This window comes from Denticeps clupeoides, chromosome 8, assembly GCF_900700375.1.
Source record: "Denticeps clupeoides chromosome 8, fDenClu1.1, whole genome shotgun sequence".
Lineage (NCBI taxonomy): Eukaryota > Metazoa > Chordata > Actinopteri > Clupeiformes > Denticipitidae > Denticeps > Denticeps clupeoides.
Genome location: NC_041714.1, coordinates 19,801,066 through 19,821,788, shown reverse-complemented (window position 1 = coordinate 19,821,788; position 20,723 = coordinate 19,801,066). Strand labels below are relative to the sequence as shown.

The 20,723-nt window shown below is 45.8% G+C and overlaps 2 protein-coding genes and 1 long non-coding RNA gene across 3 annotated transcripts; 2 read left to right on the top strand and 1 right to left on the bottom strand.

Annotated features, from left to right (window-relative positions):
• Positions 1–24: 24 nt before the first annotated feature.
• Positions 25–3,356, top strand: LOC114795962 (uncharacterized). Its single transcript, XR_003750575.1, has 5 exons — positions 25–76; positions 238–346; positions 507–557; positions 897–980; positions 2,875–3,356. It is a non-coding gene; the product is annotated as an uncharacterized LOC114795962 (long non-coding RNA).
• Positions 3,357–4,582: 1,226 nt separating this feature from the next.
• exo1 (exonuclease 1) lies at positions 4,583–11,311 on the bottom strand. Its single transcript, XM_028989723.1, has 14 exons — positions 11,280–11,311; positions 10,768–10,945; positions 10,569–10,688; positions 10,367–10,490; positions 10,121–10,258; positions 9,821–10,033; positions 9,558–9,745; positions 9,358–9,460; positions 9,044–9,269; positions 7,741–7,963; positions 7,157–7,619; positions 6,352–6,435; positions 5,790–5,983; positions 4,583–4,789 (listed from the first exon to the last, which is right to left on the bottom strand). The coding sequence occupies exons 2-14, from the start codon at positions 10,926–10,928 to the stop codon at positions 4,705–4,707; spliced, it is 2,322 nt and encodes a 773-aa protein (XP_028845556.1). The 5' UTR covers positions 10,929–10,945; positions 11,280–11,311; the 3' UTR covers positions 4,583–4,704.
• A 1,982-nt stretch (positions 11,312–13,293) lies between these two features.
• On the top strand, positions 13,294–18,951 carry fbxo28 (F-box protein 28). Its single transcript, XM_028989435.1, has 5 exons — positions 13,294–13,494; positions 14,125–14,234; positions 14,956–15,094; positions 16,327–16,522; positions 16,694–18,951. Exons 1-5 carry the CDS (start codon positions 13,306–13,308, stop codon positions 17,191–17,193), a joined length of 1,134 nt encoding a protein of 377 aa, XP_028845268.1. The 5' UTR covers positions 13,294–13,305; the 3' UTR covers positions 17,194–18,951.
• Positions 18,952–20,723: the final 1,772 nt, after the last annotated feature.

Sequence of the window (20,723 nt, the reverse complement as noted above, 5' to 3'; positions counted from 1 at the left end):
AAACCGCAGGGCCGCAAAACACAGGAAACAATGGCGCTCATCATCCACCGGCAGCCGGCAGAGGAACTGGTATCAGGTCTGTCACGGCCAACTTTTACTATCTCTCCTGACGCATTCAACAAACGCGGCATTCAGCGCATAGCTGGCCTTGCAGTACTTACAATGGCAGATTCCTGCATGTGCGTTTCATCTTCCAGTCCATCGCAGAAGTAAACACAACAAATTTCTTTCTGATAGAACCTACTGGACCGCTTTCTGGCATCTTGGTAATAGTTACAGAAACAGGATGTTTCCCTTTTGGTATGTTGCACAGATTACCATCTTGGTAACAGGACAGAGCAGACCAGTGAGTGCAAAATAAAAACTCTTCTGTAATCTTTATCAAGATACTAATGAGATAACAATCCTTAATTGCAAATGATTATTATTCAAATTTGCTTTTCTGATGTGCACACATCTTGGTCGGTCACTTTAATATTCATTCTACACCCTCTGTCGTTTTATAGGTTTACTTGGAGAGTGCAGATGAAGGGGAGGTCGAGGTGGAAACACCGCAGGTTGGTGAAGAGGAGTGGTTTGGGCCTAGAGCTTTTTATGAAGTTCATTTGATACTTCGCATTGCCTCACACACTTATACACTGAGCTGCAGCTGCCAAATAGTGACAGTGGTTCTCAAAGGGCTGTACACCGGATGGGAAATTCCAGGTTTTGTTCCTAATAAATTATTCTATTCGATATTTTATATTAGAACTATGTTGTTACGATGTCCCTCAAACCGCCAGGCACATTATACTGTCATTTCCATAAAGGCAAATCAATAAGAAAAATACAGCTTTACATTTATTCGTCACATTAAAGGTAGGATTTGAAATGATTTATTGTTTTCTTCTTTTCAGCGTTACAGACAATGATAAACGGTGCTAAAACCAGCAAAATTCCAACCTCAGAATTGTGACCTGTAGACCAGTCCGCTTGTCCAGGTGAGAATTCGCAAAACGAATAAAAAGGATTCACAATAATGAATTTTCCCGCCCGGCTTCAAGTGACACCTGTATGTTTGTCATTGTATTTGTTACTACATCATGGATTTGTTACTACAGCTACACACTCTCGGGTCGACAGGGTGTGTAACAGTTGCTCTTCATGACCAGCACACTTGAGAAGAATGTGAACAAGCTGCATTCTTTTGCTGGTGTCTTTTACACTCATGTATTGGTTTCTCGTACGATCGTGTTTGAATAAAGGAGCAGACATATGAATTAAAAAGAGAAAGTTTTAATGCAGAACGACTAGCATTAAAATGCTCAACTAGCATAAGTATGAAGTTACTATAACGAGATCCCTTGAGACAGAATTTTGCATAAAGTTCCTTCAAGATATAAAATATAGACTTTATGGAAGAGTTTCCCATTGACCTGGTCCTAGACTTCCAGAATTTAATTTCATTGAAATTCTCCTTTAGTCAAGGTTTATTGTATGAATGGGAAACTGACCCAATGCACATTGCTGTTATACACACTGTAATTCTAGATTGTAATAATACTTCAAGTACAAACTTGATCGAGTCTTCAATACCATTAATTCCGTCTGTGGCAGTGTAGCAGTGGCACTCAAAAAAAAGAATGAAACTGAAAAATGCCAAGAATCCAAAAGATCTGAGGCCCTCGTGTTGCTTAAGAGTGTCAAGATTCCTCTCAGTGCATGCGCATGATACCAGACTCGACCACATGCACAGGTCTGTGCATGTTGCGCTGGGGTCACTGAGCGTGTTGGAAATGATCCGACCAGCTCACCAGAGCTTATGGGGAAAAATACGTCGCTTCAGGAGGGACATGAAGTCTTACAGGACTTACAATTGAAAACTAAAAATGTGGGTTTCCACTGATGGTTGATATTAAATGGAAAAATGGGATCCTTCTAATGCCCTAGACACAAAGTAAGTGGTTATGACAGCTTGTTCAAACAAAATGAATAATTAAATTGGTACCTTTAGTACCAAATGGGCATAATGCAGCCAAAAATCTAATACAGGCCCATTGAAGAAAAGGTTCATAGACTTTAGAATAGACTCTAAAAGAATGCAATCTAGTAGACGCACAGGATTGTAGGACAAGTCCCAAATGTTTCAATTTGATACTTTTTAAAGACCATTTTGAATTAAATCTAACACTGTTAAAGAGTAATGAGGATACAAAGAGAATCCTACAATTATAAAATCATAAAATCAATGAATTAAACTAGAGCAGTTTGTCTATGTTTCCCTTGCTCGGTGTATAGATGTTTTGTTACAGTGCATTTAAAGAACAGCAATCGAGTTTATTTCAGTGATGAGATTATTTTAAGACTGAAAATATTTTCCACAACCGACCACAGTGACCCAGAGGGAATTAAATATGAGTTAGGGTTAGGGGTATTGAATGCCATTTTGAGAATCCACAAATGATTACTTAAAAAGTGGTTGGTGAGTTAATATTGCTTATATGGATAAACGAAACACATCCATTTTGGTTAGTTCAGACAATAACGGAACTTCAAAGAATGGAGAGATCAGTAGGTTCTGTACACCTCAACTGCAAGAGACATCTAAATATAAAATCCAGAAATATATTATATAGAAAAACATAATATTTGGTACAGATGTCAAATGTTTTGTGTAGTTCTTGACCAGGTTTGCACACACTGCAGAAGGGATATTATCCACTCATCCATACTGATCTTCTCCAGGTTTTGGGGCGGTGAATGGGCAACACAGAGTTTCAGCTCTATCCATAGATTATCTATTGGATTGAGGTCTGGAGACTGGATAGGTCACTCCTGGACTTTTGAAATGCTCTTACTGAGCCACTCCTTAGTTGCCATGGTTGTGTGTTTCAGGTCTTTGTCATGCAGCCACAAACCATCTTCAATGCTCTTACTGAGGGACGTTATTGGCCAAAATCGTGTGGTACATGGCCCCACCCATCCTCTCGTCCATACGGTGCAACCACCCTGTCCCCATGGCAGAAACGCAGCCCAGAGCGTGATGTTTCCACCCCTATGCTCCAAGTTCTGTTTTACTCTCATCCATCTACATCTTTGGTGGTCACACTAAACACAAAGCTAGGGTAAACACCCGAATAAATACCTTTAAAAAAAAAAGAAAAGTGGGCACACCGTACAGTCCGATGTGGCCGAAGAGTAGTTTCCCCACTGTACATTTTCCATTTATGGCACTTATCAGACGCCCTTATAAAGTCCAGTTTATCACACAGTCCCCCGGTTAGAGACAGACAGTGTTAAATTCACCCTAGTTAGGCTGTCCTAGTTAGGGTAGCACCAATATACCACTATAACCATGTATTTTAGTATCAGTCGAACGATGGGCTATATAAGAAATCATTTTTGGGCTATATAAGAAATAAATGTTGTTGTTTTCCAGAGTGACTTACAGTCAGTAGTTACAGGGACAGTCCCCCGCTGGAGACACTCAGAGACACAATTGTAGTATGTGGGGTTTGAACCCGAGTCTTCTGGTTCATAAGCGAGTGTTTTACCCGCTACGCTTCTATGCAGCACCCATTTTGTGGACAATTGTTCAAATGTTTAACGGATTTTTGTTCATTTTAAGGATAGTGACCTAAACTGATTGAAACCTTGAAGGGAAGGGTGAAGGACACTACAACCACCAAGTTCACTCCGTCCCCCCTTAGTCACATTCCAGACCTGTGTGCAGGACAGGTACATACTCACTTGAGTAAACACAGAACTATGCATTAATTATCCAGCTCACGCACATGGTTTAGATGATCAGAAGGCACTGTGCGTCTTCAAACTGGCTCACTTGCATGAATCGCGGCACAGCCCATTTACAGCATTTATCATATGGCCTTATCCAGAGCGACTTACAATCAGTAGTTACAGGGACAGTCCCCCCCTGGAGACACTCAGAGTTAAGTGTCTTTCTCAGGGACACAATGGTAGTAAGTGGGATTTGAACCTGGGCCTTCAGGTTCATTGGCGAGTGTGTTACCCACTAGGCTACTACCACCCTACTATCTACAGTCTGTCCTAATCCCCCACGCGAATGCACGATTGCGAATGCAGTCTTCTCGCCCAGCCAGGTCTGGCCACTGTGAGAGAAGGACCCATCAACACACGGCAGCCTGATCTGCTCCTACTGACATCAGTAGTTATCAGGCTGCGTTGATCAAGCCGAATTGCCGGATATTGTTGGAAGATTGATTCCTGGAGGGACCAAAACTTGCTGTGTGTAGTGAATGTAGTTTTTATCCATTCAAGACTCTCAGCGGGTAGTCTATGGTTCAAACCCCACTTACTACCGTTGTGTCCCTGAGCAAGACACTTAAGCTTGAGTGTCTCCAGGTGGGGACTGTCCCTGTAAATACTGATTGTAAGTCACTCTGGATAAGGGCGTCTGATAAATGCTGTAAATGTAATAGCTAATTCAGTAGCCCAGAAAGTACAGAATGGGAGCTGAAATAACGTTTCTAATAAAATTGCCAGGGAGTGCACAAAGAGAGTTTTTATTCTCTTTATTCTGCAGTCTAAGCCATCTGAATAATATAAAAAAAAGACAGCCATGTTATGTATATTTATTTATTGAGCATATACTCTAAAACAGAACCATGAGAGGTTTAATATCAAAAAAAGGCAACATACACAGTATGTTAGAAGCACCACGTCAGACCGGCGGTAATCTCCAGCCTAGCAGGGCGAGAGAGACTGAACGTTGTCCTTCACGGGTGACATCGGCTCGCCCTTCTTGCATGGAAGAATCTTCTCATTTTCTCTGTAACAACAAAAAGTGTCAGTATGATATTCATGCGCTACAAAATAATCTACGCTTGGCTGCTGGCACTGATCTTGTGGGCCTCAGGCTAACCTCCATAATGGACCCATTTTTCCTCCGGCAAAGGGTTCGTCTAGTTCTCGAGCGCTATACAATTGTTAAAATTCCAGCTAGGAGTGATTCAGCCGCCCTTTTATTCTCACCACGTAACCATGCCACGGAGACGAGAATGTCGTCTTGAACCGTGCCAAGTAACACCCAAGCTGAAGAGGTTGACTCATCTGCAGTTGACTCGGCTCAGGCACAGGCTGCCCCTACCGCCAAAACGGGGTGCCTACAGACACTCAGTCACCAAAACGGAGCGGCAGTGTCACCTGAAGTGTCACCTGTTCCGCCTTCAAGACTGAACTCGTGATTTAAGTGACTTAATGAAACAAGTTCGGCCGTCGTAATGAAACAAACGGGGCGGTTGGGAGATCAGAGCTTCAGACCGAACGTCCATAAAATTAAGACCACTGACAGGTTAAGTGAATGACATTGATTATCTTGTGGTAGTGGAACCTGGCAGTGAGGCAGCGACGTCAGAAACCTGGTGACAGCGTCACGGTGAATCACAGTTTGTGGATGGCCAGGCGCATGGATCGCTTACCTGGGAAAGACACGGTACCAGGGTGCATTATGGGAATACCGGAAGGCCAGTAGAGGCAGTGTGACGCTTAAATTCTGCCTTCATTTGGATGTTGCCTTGACATGTACCACCTGCCTTCACGTGAACGTTATTCCTCTCTCAGCAGGATAAAGCCCTGCCAGACTGCAAAGGGGGCTAATGGAGGGTTTAAGGAACACAGCAATGTTCCTTCGAATTCTCCAGACCTCAATCCAATCAAGCATCCGAGGGAAAAACGAGTCCAATCTTCTGAGGCACCAAATCGCAGAATAAAAGTTGACCATTACGTGTCGTAATGTTACATTGCTTGTGTGTACGCAGAGATTCACCTACTTCTTAAAACCAAAGTTTTTCCAGAGGCCACTGATGGTGGACTGCAGGACAGGCTTGTTCTCGTCGCTGCTGCTCGCCTTCTTGCCTTGAGCCGGGGGCTTTTTGCGTAGGCCGCTGGCCCGGGCTGGTGCGGACGTGCGTATCTTACTTCCCTTTCCTGCGTCTGACGCCTGTACGCGTGGCAAACCCGCCACCTAGAGACAGCAGACGGGTACCGTGAGGCCGGACAAACTCGGGGTTAAAGAGAACGTTGTCAGCATAACCACATTCCAGTGCGGTTTCCTGCAAGCCCTTCAAAATAAGTCTAACCAACAATGTCGTCAAACAAGGGCCCGTGGAAATACTACTTTTTCTTTTTAGATCTTTTTGTTTTGCTTCAGATCAACAGATTTTACAAAAGTGAATTAAAGAAGTTACTGAACGGACCAGCTTTCTCCTCGAAGACAAATACCATCCCAGTCACACACATGAAAAAAAACTTTCAAAGGCACACAAAATATAGGTCAAGTATGAAAAGTATGGTTTCAACAGAATATGCAGTTCACATCGGAACAGGACATACTTTACACCGCTTAGGTGTGGATTTCAGCTCATGGGCAGGAGGAGTGCTGACGGGACTTTCGTCATCCGGCTGGGCTTCTGATTCCTGGTGATTACAGAAGTTGTTTTAGGTTTTTTGTTCCCGCCAGAGAATTGGGTTACATATTAATCCTTAACAGTGATTTTACAGCCTGATTGATTACGAGCAAAAAAAATAAATGTTTTTAAATGCTCCGTGTCGCAGGCTCAAAAAAAGGAGGCGTGGTTAATGCCATTACTGTGCACCACCGTCACAATCCCACCACGTAATACATTTTATAACTATGCCAAAACATAGATCTATAGGTATTCACTGCCAACAAGAAACACGCCTGGCAGGCCTACAGCATCCGACAGTCTGTCAGAGATTTTTACATTTTACACCATTTACCAGACGCCCTTATCCAGAGCGACTTACAATCAGTAGTTACAGGGACAGTCCCCCCCTGGAGACACTCAGGGACACAATGGCAGTAAGTGGGATTTGAACCTGGGTCTTCTGGTTCATTGACGAGTGTGTTACCCACTAGGCTACTACCACCACCAGATACGGACAAATTAAATCCCTAGAAATCAATTTATAAATCGCATCTATAATCAACCGCTGCTCAATCAGGTCTGAGCACTGGTTCAATGCCTTGTTTCTATTGGTTGCGTGTTCAACAGGACGCAGCATAAGAGACGTTCAGTCTGCGAAGGTCTTTAATGCGCCGAGTTGACAGAAATCCATGCAGTCTTCCTGAATTGCATTTTCATTTAGCCAATAAGCCTATTTATAAAGTAATCACCTCAGAAGAGGACACTTCCACATGGAGATTGAAGGAAGACCTGGGAACCTCCTCCATGCTGGGCTGAGAGAAATAGGCACTGTCCTGGGAGGGTGGGGACCTCCCCCCTTCTTCCTCATTGTCTGAAGGAGAAGCGGGTCTATCATCACTTTTCCGACTACCTGAAGTCCAGGGAAAAGTCTCTCTTTTCCTCTGGAACTGAAGTAATGTGGAAAGGCCTGATAGAGCTGGGGGTTTGGGTCGGTCCAGGCTGAACACGCCCAGGCCCTGGCCAGTCGGGCGTTCTGAAGGGCTGCAGGACTCCTCACAGACCGTAGCCTCAGTGGTCTGACAGTCTCTCTCAGGAGTGGACACCTCAACAGGCTCACTGGAGACCTCCGTGACCACACCCTGATAGGAATGGACCTCATGAGGGTTTTTTTTAGCCTCTGCTATGGTAAAGGTGCTCCTGCTGTTGAAGAACCTGGCGAAACATGGTTAACAGAAGTGCTACATTTGCTAAAACACACTTTATATTTGAGCTTTAAATGTATTAGAATTTTAATCACTACCAGTTACACAGGGTAGCAGGTATAGGCTGTTACCTGCTAATGGTTCCCTGTTGCTCCACAGCCTCATCTTCACATTGGTTCCTTCTCTGGAGCAGCGTAGCAAATCGGTTCCTCGCTCGGGGCAGAGCTGCCGTGACGGGGCAGTCCAGTGTCTCCATGGAACCTTGGTCCTCTGTGCTGAAGTCGTTGGGGCGGTGGCGTTTCCCAGCTGAGACGGAGTACTGGAGCAGGATGTCCTCCTCTGAGACAGTGGAGTCTGCAGGAGATAGAAAGTCCACAGTCCATGGAAAAAACTTTATTCTACATAGGTTGTTGTACTTTCACTGCGTGAAACCCCTACTTGCAACATTTACATTTACATTTACAGCATTTACCAGACGCCCTTATCCAGAGCGACTTACAATCAGTAGTTACAGGGACAGTCTCCCTGGAGCAACTTAGGGTTAAGTGTCTTGCTCAGGGACACAATGGTAGTAAGTGGTCTGCAACATGAGGCATTAGTCTTTAAAAAGTCCTAAAATAGAGTTTCCAAAAAAAAAAAGGCTTTAGATATCATTTAAAATAATTATTAATAAGTCTAGTTTAAAGGTCTTAAAATTAAAGCAGACCCAATAATTAAAACAAAAGAAGCTTTCAATCTGTCCGCTATCCACACTTGCGGGTTTACTAAATGCAGCGCGCATGCCAGTGCCCAATTCGAACCACCACAGGCACGGAACCGATTGGACAAGTGGTACCGATCGGGTACTGACAGCGCACATGGAAATGACCAGGGGCGTCCTAGTCTGTTTAAAAAAAAAAGCCCCTATGTTTTTTAAAATCCTGGAGGGACCGCATGACAAAATATGAACAGGCATAGTGCTATTTAAATATTTTCTGACAATATTTTAAAAGTAAACTCTGCAGCTGAATGCTGAATACAGAAAATCCTGGTGTAAAAATACCTGGTGTTTCTCTGGCCTTATGGGGGTGACAGAACGTCCACTTTCAGTAGAATTGGCCAGATATTGTTTTATCTGGTATACAGTTATGCTATATGGTGATGTAGCTTTAAAAAGTTTATTATACAACTTCCTGCTGCAAAACAACTTTGCAATGAACACGTTACCCTTTAAAAAAAAAAAAAAAAAAAAAAAAAAAAAAAAGAGTAAATTTAAATGTATGGGTTTATCAAACTATGTACTGCAATATATACAGTCTACGGTTATATTTATATCTCAATATGAATTTTACGCCATATCGCACAGCCCTAATTAAGATTATGTAAAATCATTATAAATACAGAGCTGACGACTGTCAATGAAGCACAAATTTTAAACTTGGTAGAAAGACGTACCTGGCCTGGGTCTTTTGACTTTTACGTCCTTGGGAGGCAGCTTTAGTCCCTTGACACTGATCACCCTTTCTTTCCCTTTGGTGGACACCGGCCTCTCTGAGGGGTTTGATGGGCTCGTGGTGATATGGATGGTGCCCGGTACAAACCCCTTAGTCCAAATACTGACGTGGGGGGACGCCCTCTTTTCCTGGGTATCGTTCCAACCTTGACTGCGATATTTGGCGGGCTGGAAGAAGGCAAAAGCTTTAAAACTTCTATTGGCAATCAATCTATACACTAAACAGACTCCAAAAAATATAAATATTTTATAGTACCTGAACCCGTGTTGCGCCGGGTTCGAAGTTGTCAATCTTCTCCATAGTATGAATGTCTACATTTCCCAGAGCCATCTGCAAACCCTTTTTATCACCCACATTTCTGAGTTTGCATGGTTAAGTGCTGGTTTTACGTTCACCTTTTCCGTTGTACTTGAACACGTGCGTCAGCAGGAGCTGGACCGTGTGAAAAAGGATACATGCCAGCGTAGCTGAGGGTTGCTGGGTCCACGTCATCTGGATATGGGTTTAACGGAACCACTTTTCTGCTGATGGGGTCAAACACCAGCTGGTACAAGAATGTGTTGTTGGCCTTGATGAACCCTTCCACGTACTCATCTGGCACTGAGATGTTCATTTTCAGATACTGACCCATCTTTCTGATCACCTGGAAAGACAAAAAGTAAGTCAGCCACGGTCGAGTGAAATCCAGGCACTTCGGCGCGGCAGTGTCCGCTCTTACCTTGAGGATGTCCGGGTTGTTGGCCATTTTGAGCAACCTACAGGCCTTACCCAGACCAATGCCATAGAGAGATGCCAGGTAATCGCAGCCGGAGAGGATGCACATATAGCGGAACTTCTCCTCTGTGAAGATGTCTCCCAGAGAACGGCAGCGGCCCAGGTGGGCCTGGTCGATCTCCAGACCATTCCCGAGCTTGTCCATTTTTAAAATCACCTGAACGGCAAAAGAGGCACGGACGATTCCATTAAAAAAAACGTAGACACCAAAACCACTATCTAAAGCGGACCCTGAAATCTGTACCTTCTTACAACCGAATGCCAGGAGATCAGAGTCCTCTGTGATGATGGCCTGGGCGATGCCGCACTTGTTAAGGAACGCCAGCTGAGCATCAGCTTCATACGGGGCCACCACACAATCTACACCTCGACCCCTGGCCGCCTGGTGAAGTCGGGATGAGCAATAAAGTTTCCATTTTACTCTCTATCCTCCCGCTTGACGATCTACTGCTGTTAAAGGTCGGGGCAAGTCTTAAACTAACCGATGTACCTTAATGACGTCGTGAGCCATGGCGGGGGTGACATTAACACACCGCGTGAAGCAGTCACGCGCCTCCGAAATCTTCCCTTCCCGCAAGAGCTGTTTACCTTTCAACAAGTTCGCTTGCCGGCGCCTGAAATGACGGAGGAGGTGAGAAACGGTGGGCTTCAGTGCCGGCCAGCGGCTCAAGCCCACTCTCAGTTCTACTTACTCCCGGCGGGCCCGTTCAACGTCTTGCTTCGAGGGCAGATTGCATCCGTCGAACACCAGCACCGGCTTCACGCCAAAGGACAGCAGCATGTCCACGAGCTTCATGCAGTACGTCACATATCTGAGCAGGACAGAAAGCAGCGGTTAGGAAGAACCCTGGCGGAGCAGGAGCGCTCGGTCCTGCGCTGCTGGAAACGTACTGATCGGTTGGTTCCCCCTTGGCCAGCTTCTCGGCGCATGAAAACGCTCCTTTGTGAAGCCAGCAGTAAGTGTCGACTGCCACGGTCTGCCCCTTGTACTTTTTCACGTGTACGGGCTCCGAAGCATCTTTGATGAACTGCAGCAGCCCCTGAATTCCCATTCCGGCGCAAACCAGTCCTGCAAAAAAAAGAAAAAATACATTACAACAAAACCAGATTAAAAGCACCACCTGATTCCTCGAAATGACAAGTATTACACTTCTTGCAATCAAGGCAGGCGTCATTTCTGCGCTGGACAGAGAAAATCTGCAGTTTTACCGTAAACGTGGCGTTTTTATTTCTGAATGTAACGGCAAAACGGTGACATATTTAATGGCTGTTTTACCATCGCGCTGACGAACTATATCACGACACCGGCGGCCTACTGTAAAACACGCTTCATGGCTATATGTGGCAAAGGCAACATATTATTAAACACATGTATAAAAATATGATTTAATGGACGACCTTACCGCTTATTCCTATTTGTTACAGTCTCTTCTCGTGCAGCTGTGAGTTCGACTTTAGCGGCAAAACGCGGAACGCCCCTCCCCGGGCCCGTCATTGGCCGAGCATGGAGCCTCCAGCCAATCAGAGTCGGCGGCGTCGGAAACGAGGCGGGGTTAAGGGTGCAGCCCTGTCAGACTTCCCTCCGTAACAGGGCATTTGCCCAATGGTTCCGTTTGTTTAGACGAGTCTTCTTTTCCGTGTTCTAGTTTTTCGGCGCGGGTGTTGGTATAAGTGGTCTCAGAACCCTCTCCAACTGTCCTCCAGATCAGAGTAAAACGTGATCTAGTTCTTTACACGTGGAACTGGAGGAGAGGAGTTGTGCACAAGGCATCGCTCGGTGCAGATGATTTATTGATCTATAAATCACGTCCGAAAACATACATACGTACATACCGTCCACGTCATCAGGATGCATAAAAGCTGCTTCTATTTCCACAGCAGATGTAATTGTCCATCCTGGGTGTCCATGGAGCAGAATTCTGTTACGGACTTATCACTCCTGGCCTTGCTTGGGTCTTCACTTCCGTTGCCCACTAACAAGTCGATTGAAAATCCGGTTGCGTGGCACGAAGTGAGAGTGTGGGCCCAGATGAGAAAGCACTTTCTTTCTTTTGAATCTGATTATATTAAACCCTTCTTTTCAAACATCTTTATCTGATCCTATATATCATATATATTAAGGAAGCGAATCAGAAGGTTCCCGGTTCGAATCCCGCTGAGCAAAGCACCGTCCCCACACACTGCTCCCCAGGCGCCTGTCATGGCTGCCCACTGCTCACCAAAGGTGATGATTAGAAGCAGAGGACACATTTCATTGTGTCACCGTGTGCTTTGTTGCAGTGTCTCACAATGACTATTTCTTTCACTATATTCTTTTTGTGTCTTCTCAGCTTTCTGAAAAATGTATTCTCCCACACACACACTTTTTCAGATATCTTGAGGTGACTTTTTTTTTTTTTTTTTTTTTCCTTTTCTTTACCTTCAGCTTCAGTTTGAGGCACAGTGGATACATTCCTTATTTTTTACTTCCAATTACTTCTATGGATGGGGTAAAAGGGGCCTGGGACTTGAATGAGCCATTACCTGAGGATATGTGAGATCTTATCCTTAAATTGGTTAATTCAACATCCTTCTGTGCTCACCACTGTCTTCTACAATTTAAGGTTATGCACGGATTCCACATGTCTAAACATAAATGATCCTGTATTAATCCAAATGTCGACTGTGGCTGTAATAAATGGTAGTAGGTGGTAGTATTGAATGAGGGGTTATTATGTGTGGCGGGGTATTCATTAAGGGAAAGTGGACAAAAACAATATCACTGTATTCAGCTACATTTCACTGTTAGTATATATACAGTACAGGCCAAGTTTGGACACCTTCTCATTCAATGTGTTTTCTTTCTTTTCATGACCATTTACATTGGTAGATTCTCACTGAAGGCATCAGAACTATGAATGAACACATGTGGAGTTATGTACTTAACAAAAAAAGGTGAAATAACTGAAAACATGTTTTATATTCTAGTTTATTTGCTCTGATTACTGCTTTGCACACTCTTGGCATTCTCTCGATGAGCTTCAAGAGGTCGTCACCTGAAATGCTTCTCAGAGGTTCCCTTTGCCTTCACTCTGCGGTCCAGCTCACCCCAAACCATCTTGACTGGGTTCAGGTCCGGTGACTGTGGAGGCCAGGTCTCCACTTTTTGTTAAGTCCATAACTCCACTAACAATAAAGAAAACACATTGAATGAGAAGGTGTGTCCAAACTTTTGGCCCGTACTGTATACATTTGGTTATTCTAAGTGATAAGTGATATGGTATTGGTACTCGCTGTATAATATTTTTGCGTGTATTTTGCTTTGTTCTGGTTCTATATTAATAATAAAAAAAAAACACACACAACAAGCTTCTGCACCGAAAGCCACTTCCTCTCTGCGCGATCCCTTTATTTCGTGACGTCACTTCCTGAATTCCTAAGAAAACGAAGATGGCGGCCGTTGCAGAGAGGACGGAGGGTGCCGTCGGAGCCCCGGAGCCCGATTCCGCGTCGCCCTGGCAGTCCACCCCGCCGCCGGACCAGCCCCACCAGAACAACCCGCTGCTGGGCCTGCCGATCGTGGCCATCGAGGCCATCCTCAACTTCCTGTCCTACGACGAGATCAGCCTGCTGCGCCTGGTGAGGGGACAAAAACAAACCACAAAGAGGGCAGGGAGGGGGGCCGAGCCGCTGTCGCGTCCCGTAGTCCGCCACCAAACGGGCTCGTTTGTCCCCGTCACCTGCTCTGCGACCTTTAATGAGTGCTGGCGGCGGCCGATGCCGCCACGGGCCCTTTAATTGGGGACAACGCCGGTCCACGTGCCGGGGAGGAAGGGGACACGTCTCCTTCCCTCCCCCAAATTCTCCATTGGCTCCTCTGAACCCGGTTTCGTCGCCTCGTGTGTAGAGAGGTAAACGCACCTTGTGTCACACACGGCTTCTGTGTCCATAATGAAGGTGAATGTCCATGGCTTTTTAAGGAACTCATCATCTGCCCAGGCCGAGGCGACCAGCTCCTAAATTCGGCCGGGCGTCCGTTCAGTCGCCGCTCCAGTAACCCCTCCATCCCTCCCGCGTGCGCCTGTCAGGTTTACGGTTACAGGCTCCTCCCGAGGTTATTAAACCAGCTCGACCAGGACCAAAAAAACCCAACAAAAAGTCATAAGAAGGATGGAGCTTGACGACTCTTGTCTTTGCTCAGCGGCGGTAAAAGTAAATTCGTAGAGTCGGTCAAATGTACTTTTGTGCTCCGTTCGTCCGTGTCACCAGGTGTGCAAGCGCATGGACATGATCTGCCAGCGGATGCTCAACCAGGGCTTCATCAAGGTGGAACGCTACCACAGTCTGTGCCAGAAGCAGGTCAAGGCTCAGCTTCCAAGGTGAGCGTCTGGACGTGAACGGCGCTCTTGTAATTTTGTGTTTGTGGCTCTTTTTTTTTTTTTTTTGAACCAGTCCCCTGTGTGCTGCTTTCAGTGTCGAGTTTGTCGCCTTTGTTTGAATCATTTAAATAGGCAGGTCAGCGAAGTCGTAATCTAATCCGCCGGCTCCTTCGTCTTGCTGTCCCAACGTCTCGGGTGCCTGTAAAGGAGGGAGGACACGCGGCTGCGCGTTGCGGGCGCGGGGAGGGCAGACTGAAAATTCCCTCTTCACGGGGTCTCCAATCCCAATCGACACTATTCTCCTTTGTTGTCCCTGGCTGGTGGAACAACAACAAAAAAAAAAAAACACACACACAAAATGCGTCTAGCGCTTAACAATTCTATTCCTGACAAGTTGGGCTCTTAGTTTTCTAGCTCAAAATCTACAGAAACCGAATGAGAATTGCATGTGTCTTCCTCTTGTAAGTCGCTTTGTATAAAACTGTCTGCTAAGTAAAGTAAAAGTAAATATTTGACCATCTGGGGTGAGGAGACCCCATTAAGTTGGAGCCAATATGCAGTATTTCTTTGCACTGAATCAGGTTCCCTGCAGACGGATAGTTTTAGCCTGGAGGTGCATGCATGTTCCTTTGGGGCGACCGTCACAGCCCCGCCCGAAGTCGGTGTCCGCCGAACCCAGATGGTGCACAGTTAACGTTGTGTGTCCTGTGGCGCATGATAGGAGGGAGTCGGAGCGCAGGAACCACTCGTTGGCCCGCCATGCCGACATCCTTGCCGCTGTGGAGACGCGTCTGTCTCTACTCAACATGACCTTCATGAAATATGTGGACTCCAACCTCTGCTGCTTCATCCCTGGGAAGGTAAGGGGTTGTCACACTGATCACTGTTGTGTTAAAAGGCTTGTGCAGGACCCCGCTCTCGGGCCAGCCGTTTTCAGCTCATGCCCCACAACTGCAAAATTTGCCACGTCTGGCATTAGGTTATAGGTCCCCTATCAAGAGATTATTTAACATTACAACAATGACATTTATTTGTTATAAAGCCCATAATCACATACAGTCTGTCTCAATGGGCTTTTGACACCTCCACTGTTGACCCTTCTGCACACATGGAAAAAGTCCTACAGTTGTAGAGGTGGAAAAGCCCAAATTGTATTATAGAGCATCTGTCCATGTTTGGAGATACTGGACTGTGCAGAGTAGGTTTTAGTCCAGTGTCATGATGTACATTACGTGTCCATTATGGTCCATTTGAAGATCCCTGAAGCTTTAGTTGATGTGGTGGTGGCTGTGGTGACCCTCTGGGTTGTTTCATGCTATTTATTAATACGGGTTCCCCTTGCCTGTCTATGGTCCTGCGGTGGCTACAAATAACGATAGGCAGCTCAGACGGTCTGATCTGGAATTTCTCCCCTTATGACCTCATGAGGGGAAAGGTTGCCTCCCGTTTCTCATGCTTTTTCTGGCCAGAGAATTTCCCGCCGATCCCCTAAAACATTCTCCACCGATCGTCACTGCTTCCCATTGCAACTGCTCGGTGATTGGATGTCACGCCGTTCAGTCACGTCATTGTGGTTGGTGAATGGTGCTGATGACCGATACAAAAGCAAGAAAAATGTCCTGGGACCTTTTAACAATCTGTCAGGAGGCAATTTGCACGACAAATGTTGGTTAATCAAATTCCCAGGTTCAAACCCCACTTAGTACCTTTGTGTCCCAAACAGTGTCTCCAGGGGGACTGTCCCTGTCACTACTGGTTGTATGTTGCTCTGACATGCAGTTTAGCTAACTTTTTGGGTTGGGTCACGACTTGAGTGCTTGGTGAGGGAAGCACGACACCCCTAATCTCCAGGTCGTGTCTACGGCGTTTCCCCACAGGGGGTGCTGTCAAGCGACTTTTTTCCTCCCCTCGTTTTAATCTACATGGATGAATTCCAGAAGGAGCTGAAAGGATGGGGGTTCGAACGTCTCCGTTTCAATGTTCACAATACAATTTTATAATGGACTGCAGAAATCTGCGCAGTATTTATTCTACAGACACGTTTGTTCGGCTCTTCACCGTTTTCTCTGGATTTGCCTTCACCGTTTGCCAGGTGATCGATGAGATCTACCGCGTCCTGCGCTACGTGAACTCCACACGCGCCCCTCAGAGGGCCCACGAGGTGCTGCAGGAGCTGCGGGACATCTCATCCATGGCTATGGAGTACTTTGATGAAAAAATAGTCCCCATCCTGAAAAAGAAGCTTCCGGGGGCTGACCTCTCAGGCCGGCTCATCGGGTCCGCACCAGGTAGCTGGATGTTTTAAATATGTGAATTATGAATGTTTAAAATATGTAATGTATGTATTTTCAATGCATTTCTTGCTTTTTTTTTTTTTTTTTCTGCAAACTGCAGATTATTAAAATGTTATTCCCCTTATATTTTGTGACGTGGGTTTGGGTTTCTCTGTCGCCATCTAGTGGCCGGACCCTCCACCTCCCTCACCACCATGTCCCTGCTGGCCAAGAACACGCCGTCGCGCTCCGAGATGACCAAGGTGCAGCAGCAGGTGAAGGTGAACGGCGCGTCCATGACCGCCCTGCGGCGGGAGATGCAGGAGGTGCGGGTGAAGCAGCTGGAGCAGCAGAAGCAGCTGCAGGACCAGGAGCAGAAGCTGCTGGAGCAGTCGCAGGTGATCGGCGAGCAGAACGCGCGCCTCGCCGAGCTCGAGCACAAGCTGCGCGAACTGATGGAGAGCGCCGTGGGCGGCGGCGCGCCGGCCAGGGTCCCGGCTGCGGCCCCCGCTCCGGCCTCCTCGTCCACCGCGACGGTCGCGGGGCCCGGCCTGTCCGCCGCGCCGGCCGCTGGCGGCGGTCCCGCGCCCGGCCACGCCCCCGACGAGATCGGCCCGTCCCTCAAACGCACCAGGAAGTGCTTAGACCTCCCGCGTCAGTCCAAACGCCTGCGTAGCAAGAAATAGTGGCGCTGGTTTTATTTTTGGGGGATTTATTTTTATCCTTTTTTTCCTCCTCCCCTCTCTTCCCCGTGTTAATACTTTGCACCCACGTGTGTCTGGTGAGTGCATGCGGCCGTGGAGAGAGGGAAGGATTTTAAAAATCCCTGTTTTACCCTCATTTTACCCCCCCCATGTCTTCCCCAGCAGCCGCTCTCGTGCCCGATTTGGCTCTTTTCACGGACGTCTTCATCTTTAGTGCCATTTATTTTATTTTTTTTTGTTCAGGAAGGGGTATTTAAAAAAATAAAAAATCACACACACACCCACAAGCGTTTTTGGGCACTTCCACCTCGTCCGATGCTCTTTGTAAAGATTCAGATGAGGCTTGTGAGTAGGTGACCATGTTGTTGTGGCGTCCTGTCGATGGTGACGTGCCTTGTTGGCACCATTATGTAGCGGTGACCTGTGTGTACATAGGTATCTATTTAATGAAATGAAACAAGGAGAACTAATAAATCAAAATGTTGATCTGATGATGGCTGGGAGTCTGGGGAATGGGCATGATTTTCTTTTTTTTTTTTTTTTTTTAATGTTTCGTGCATTAAGCATGGCTGCCAGCCATTCTTCCACCGAGACGCAACTATCGCACCGACGCCCCGTTTTGTTATCTGCTGTTCAAACTGATCCGCCGGGGAACTGTCGCCTTTAACTCTGTGCCGGGCTGCAGAAGATACCGTCTGCGTACTCCCAGATGGTGGAAATCGGCCTGGCGCATGTCGGTGCAATAAGACTCTCTCACCTACGGACTACGATCATTTACTGCGTCTTACGGCCACCTCGCAAAAAGTAATAATCATGTTAGCAGCTATGCTGCCGTCGTCTTGTGGAGTTGTTGTAATAATTCCTGACGAAGGAGAATTCATGGAACCAGTTGTCCTCCTCCTAGAATTGAAAGATATATCAAGTAAATCTATTTTTATTATGAACATTTTTTTTTTTTTTTGTGACCAACATATATTATGGCTCACAGTTGTTCTGAGTATCTTCGTATGATGAGTTGTGTGCGGGGGGGTCTGGAGGGAGGGAGGGAACGTACATGACCCTATAAAGCTGCTGCGTCCTTGAGAGAAAAGGCAGAATCGTAGAAAAGCTGCAGCCTTCTGACTCGGTTCGGAGTTGCGCACGAGCATCACTACAGCAGCGGAGCGCCTTTCGGACGCAGAGAACCTATGCATGGGAAAAATGCGGAAGCAATTTGCGTGTCTGTACGGGATGAGGTGGCAACGTGATCACGGGACATGAGCCCGAGCTTCTCTGTTCCAATCCCATCATTGCTGAAATTCGTTTTTAAGCATGGAAGCCTTGACTTGGAAAGTATTACCAATGGCTTCTATCTGTTAATTTTTTTATTTTTTTATTTTTTTTGGGGGGGTGCAACAGGGAGGCATAATGACGATTGTGCAACGTAAAAGACTGAGTGATATGGCGGCGTGCCGCTTACGCGGTGCAGGACCGGACCTGCAGGCGAGGCGCTCGCTTAAACCTGTGGCTTAAGGAGAGACCGTGTCAGTTTAGAAATGACTGTACTGTATACTTCATGTACTTCAAATGTAGAATATGTGCATTATTTCATTATATGTAAGATGATTTAAAAAAAAAAAAAAAAAAAAGAATAATAATCTTGTAAACTGGCCTGGTTGTGGCCGTGAAAATGGTCTGTTGCACATGTTACTGTTACTATTGTACAAATGAATCATATTAAACAAAGTTAACATATCCAAATATGGACGGGTTGTGTGGTGAATGTGTCCTTCATTGACATTTTATATGAACAACTGGGTCTTGGCGTGGCTGGTTATGCAAGATACGGCTGCCCTTTGCAGTAATAATAATTAACCTTTAATATAATATCAATATATCAAAAGTTTGGACACGCCTACTCATTTATGGACTATAGTATGCAGGACTATACAATTAAACAAAAATCTCTCATTTCACACCGTTGTCTTCTCTCCAACATTGGACAACGGGGACAACAGTCCTGAAGGTTCATGCTGAACACTTTCTTATCATTCTCTCCTGTTAATGACCTTCTCATCAAGCGGCTTTTGATGACGTCAATAGTGAACAAAGCAGCCAATAAGGTAAAAGGAGGAAAAGCAGTCATCAAACTTCACGTTCTCCTGATACAACAATTACTAAATACGTTTCTTATACACACACACGCGCACATGTAGGGTGTGGTTGGTACGTTTTCCTGTTTGTCTTTTGTGTTCTGTATGTCTTCTGGGATTTTGCTTCCAGTAGATCATGTTTCCTTTTGATCAGCAGCCTGGTTCCACTGGCGAACAATGGGGGTCTTATTCAAATGCGGCCCTGAGAACGGGGGATGCTGCTTTTCACTCCTAATTCAAAGAACAAAGGGAGCCTAGATGCAAACTAAACAGAACGGCCTTATCTTTCCATTTAAATTTGTAGTGTGCAAATTTCCTGAGCTCGCAGGCGTTCAGCTTGGTCCTATGAAAAAGAAATGGCCTTCAAATGCAATGTTTATTCTATTTATGGCTCCAGTAGCAGCACCCGGTGTGTAACTGCAGATTAAAGGCCTCGCAGGCGGGCTCCGAGTTTACACAGCAGGCTCCGTTCTTCCTGCAGAACATTCCAGAGTGCCGGTGAGAGTTACACAAGGCCCTAATGCACCACAACGCCTATACCTATCCCACTGCTCGCATTGCCACCCGAGATAACATTCCGACGCTATCACAAGCGCGTCCTCTTCACGATTCAAATTCTTTTTTGAATGATTTCCATTCACAGGTGCCTCCCTTCAGAGGGAAAGCCGTACATGATGTTGTCTCGCATTCTACCTGTGGGCCAAATTGTACCACAGTCCACAAAGATTTAATGCAGCATTCGGTCTCCCTGGGGTGTCAGTTATAACTAGCCTACTAATTAACTCATTTATTACACATTAACGGACACACTGTCTCTGTGTTGATGAAGGTGTAGAAATCATTAGCAATACATTATAAACCAAAAACACCTACAGAGCAGCCACGACAGTGGCACCTCGGTGGCTCGGGATTCGACCCGGCAACCTCCCGATCATGGGTGCATTACCTTACCTGCTAGGCCACCACTGCCCCTATTTCTGACACCTATTTCGTTTTATAGTATTTTATAGCATGTTCGTTATTCATTTACACCTGAAATTCCTCCTGGCCCCTAACCAATTAACTTAATGAAATAGTTAACTGTAGTCGTGGTTATATGTGTTTTAGTAAGTTTGGAAAGAAGTAAACGTACGATATTGGATGTTATGTTATACGTGCCTGTCTCTAACATACAGAAAAATAGTAATAGTACATTTGTATCTGTTAAACGCATAATGTAAAATTATTTCCCCCTCCAGCGTCTGCACATGCGAGTTTTTTTACCACCAAACTTTTATTTTGAAAGAAAGCGGAAGCTTGCTGCGTTCTCGTTGCGCGTCGTTGCACGCTGCTTTGTGTTTGCAGCGAAGCGACGTGGGTGCTCAGTGGGTGCTCTGTGGG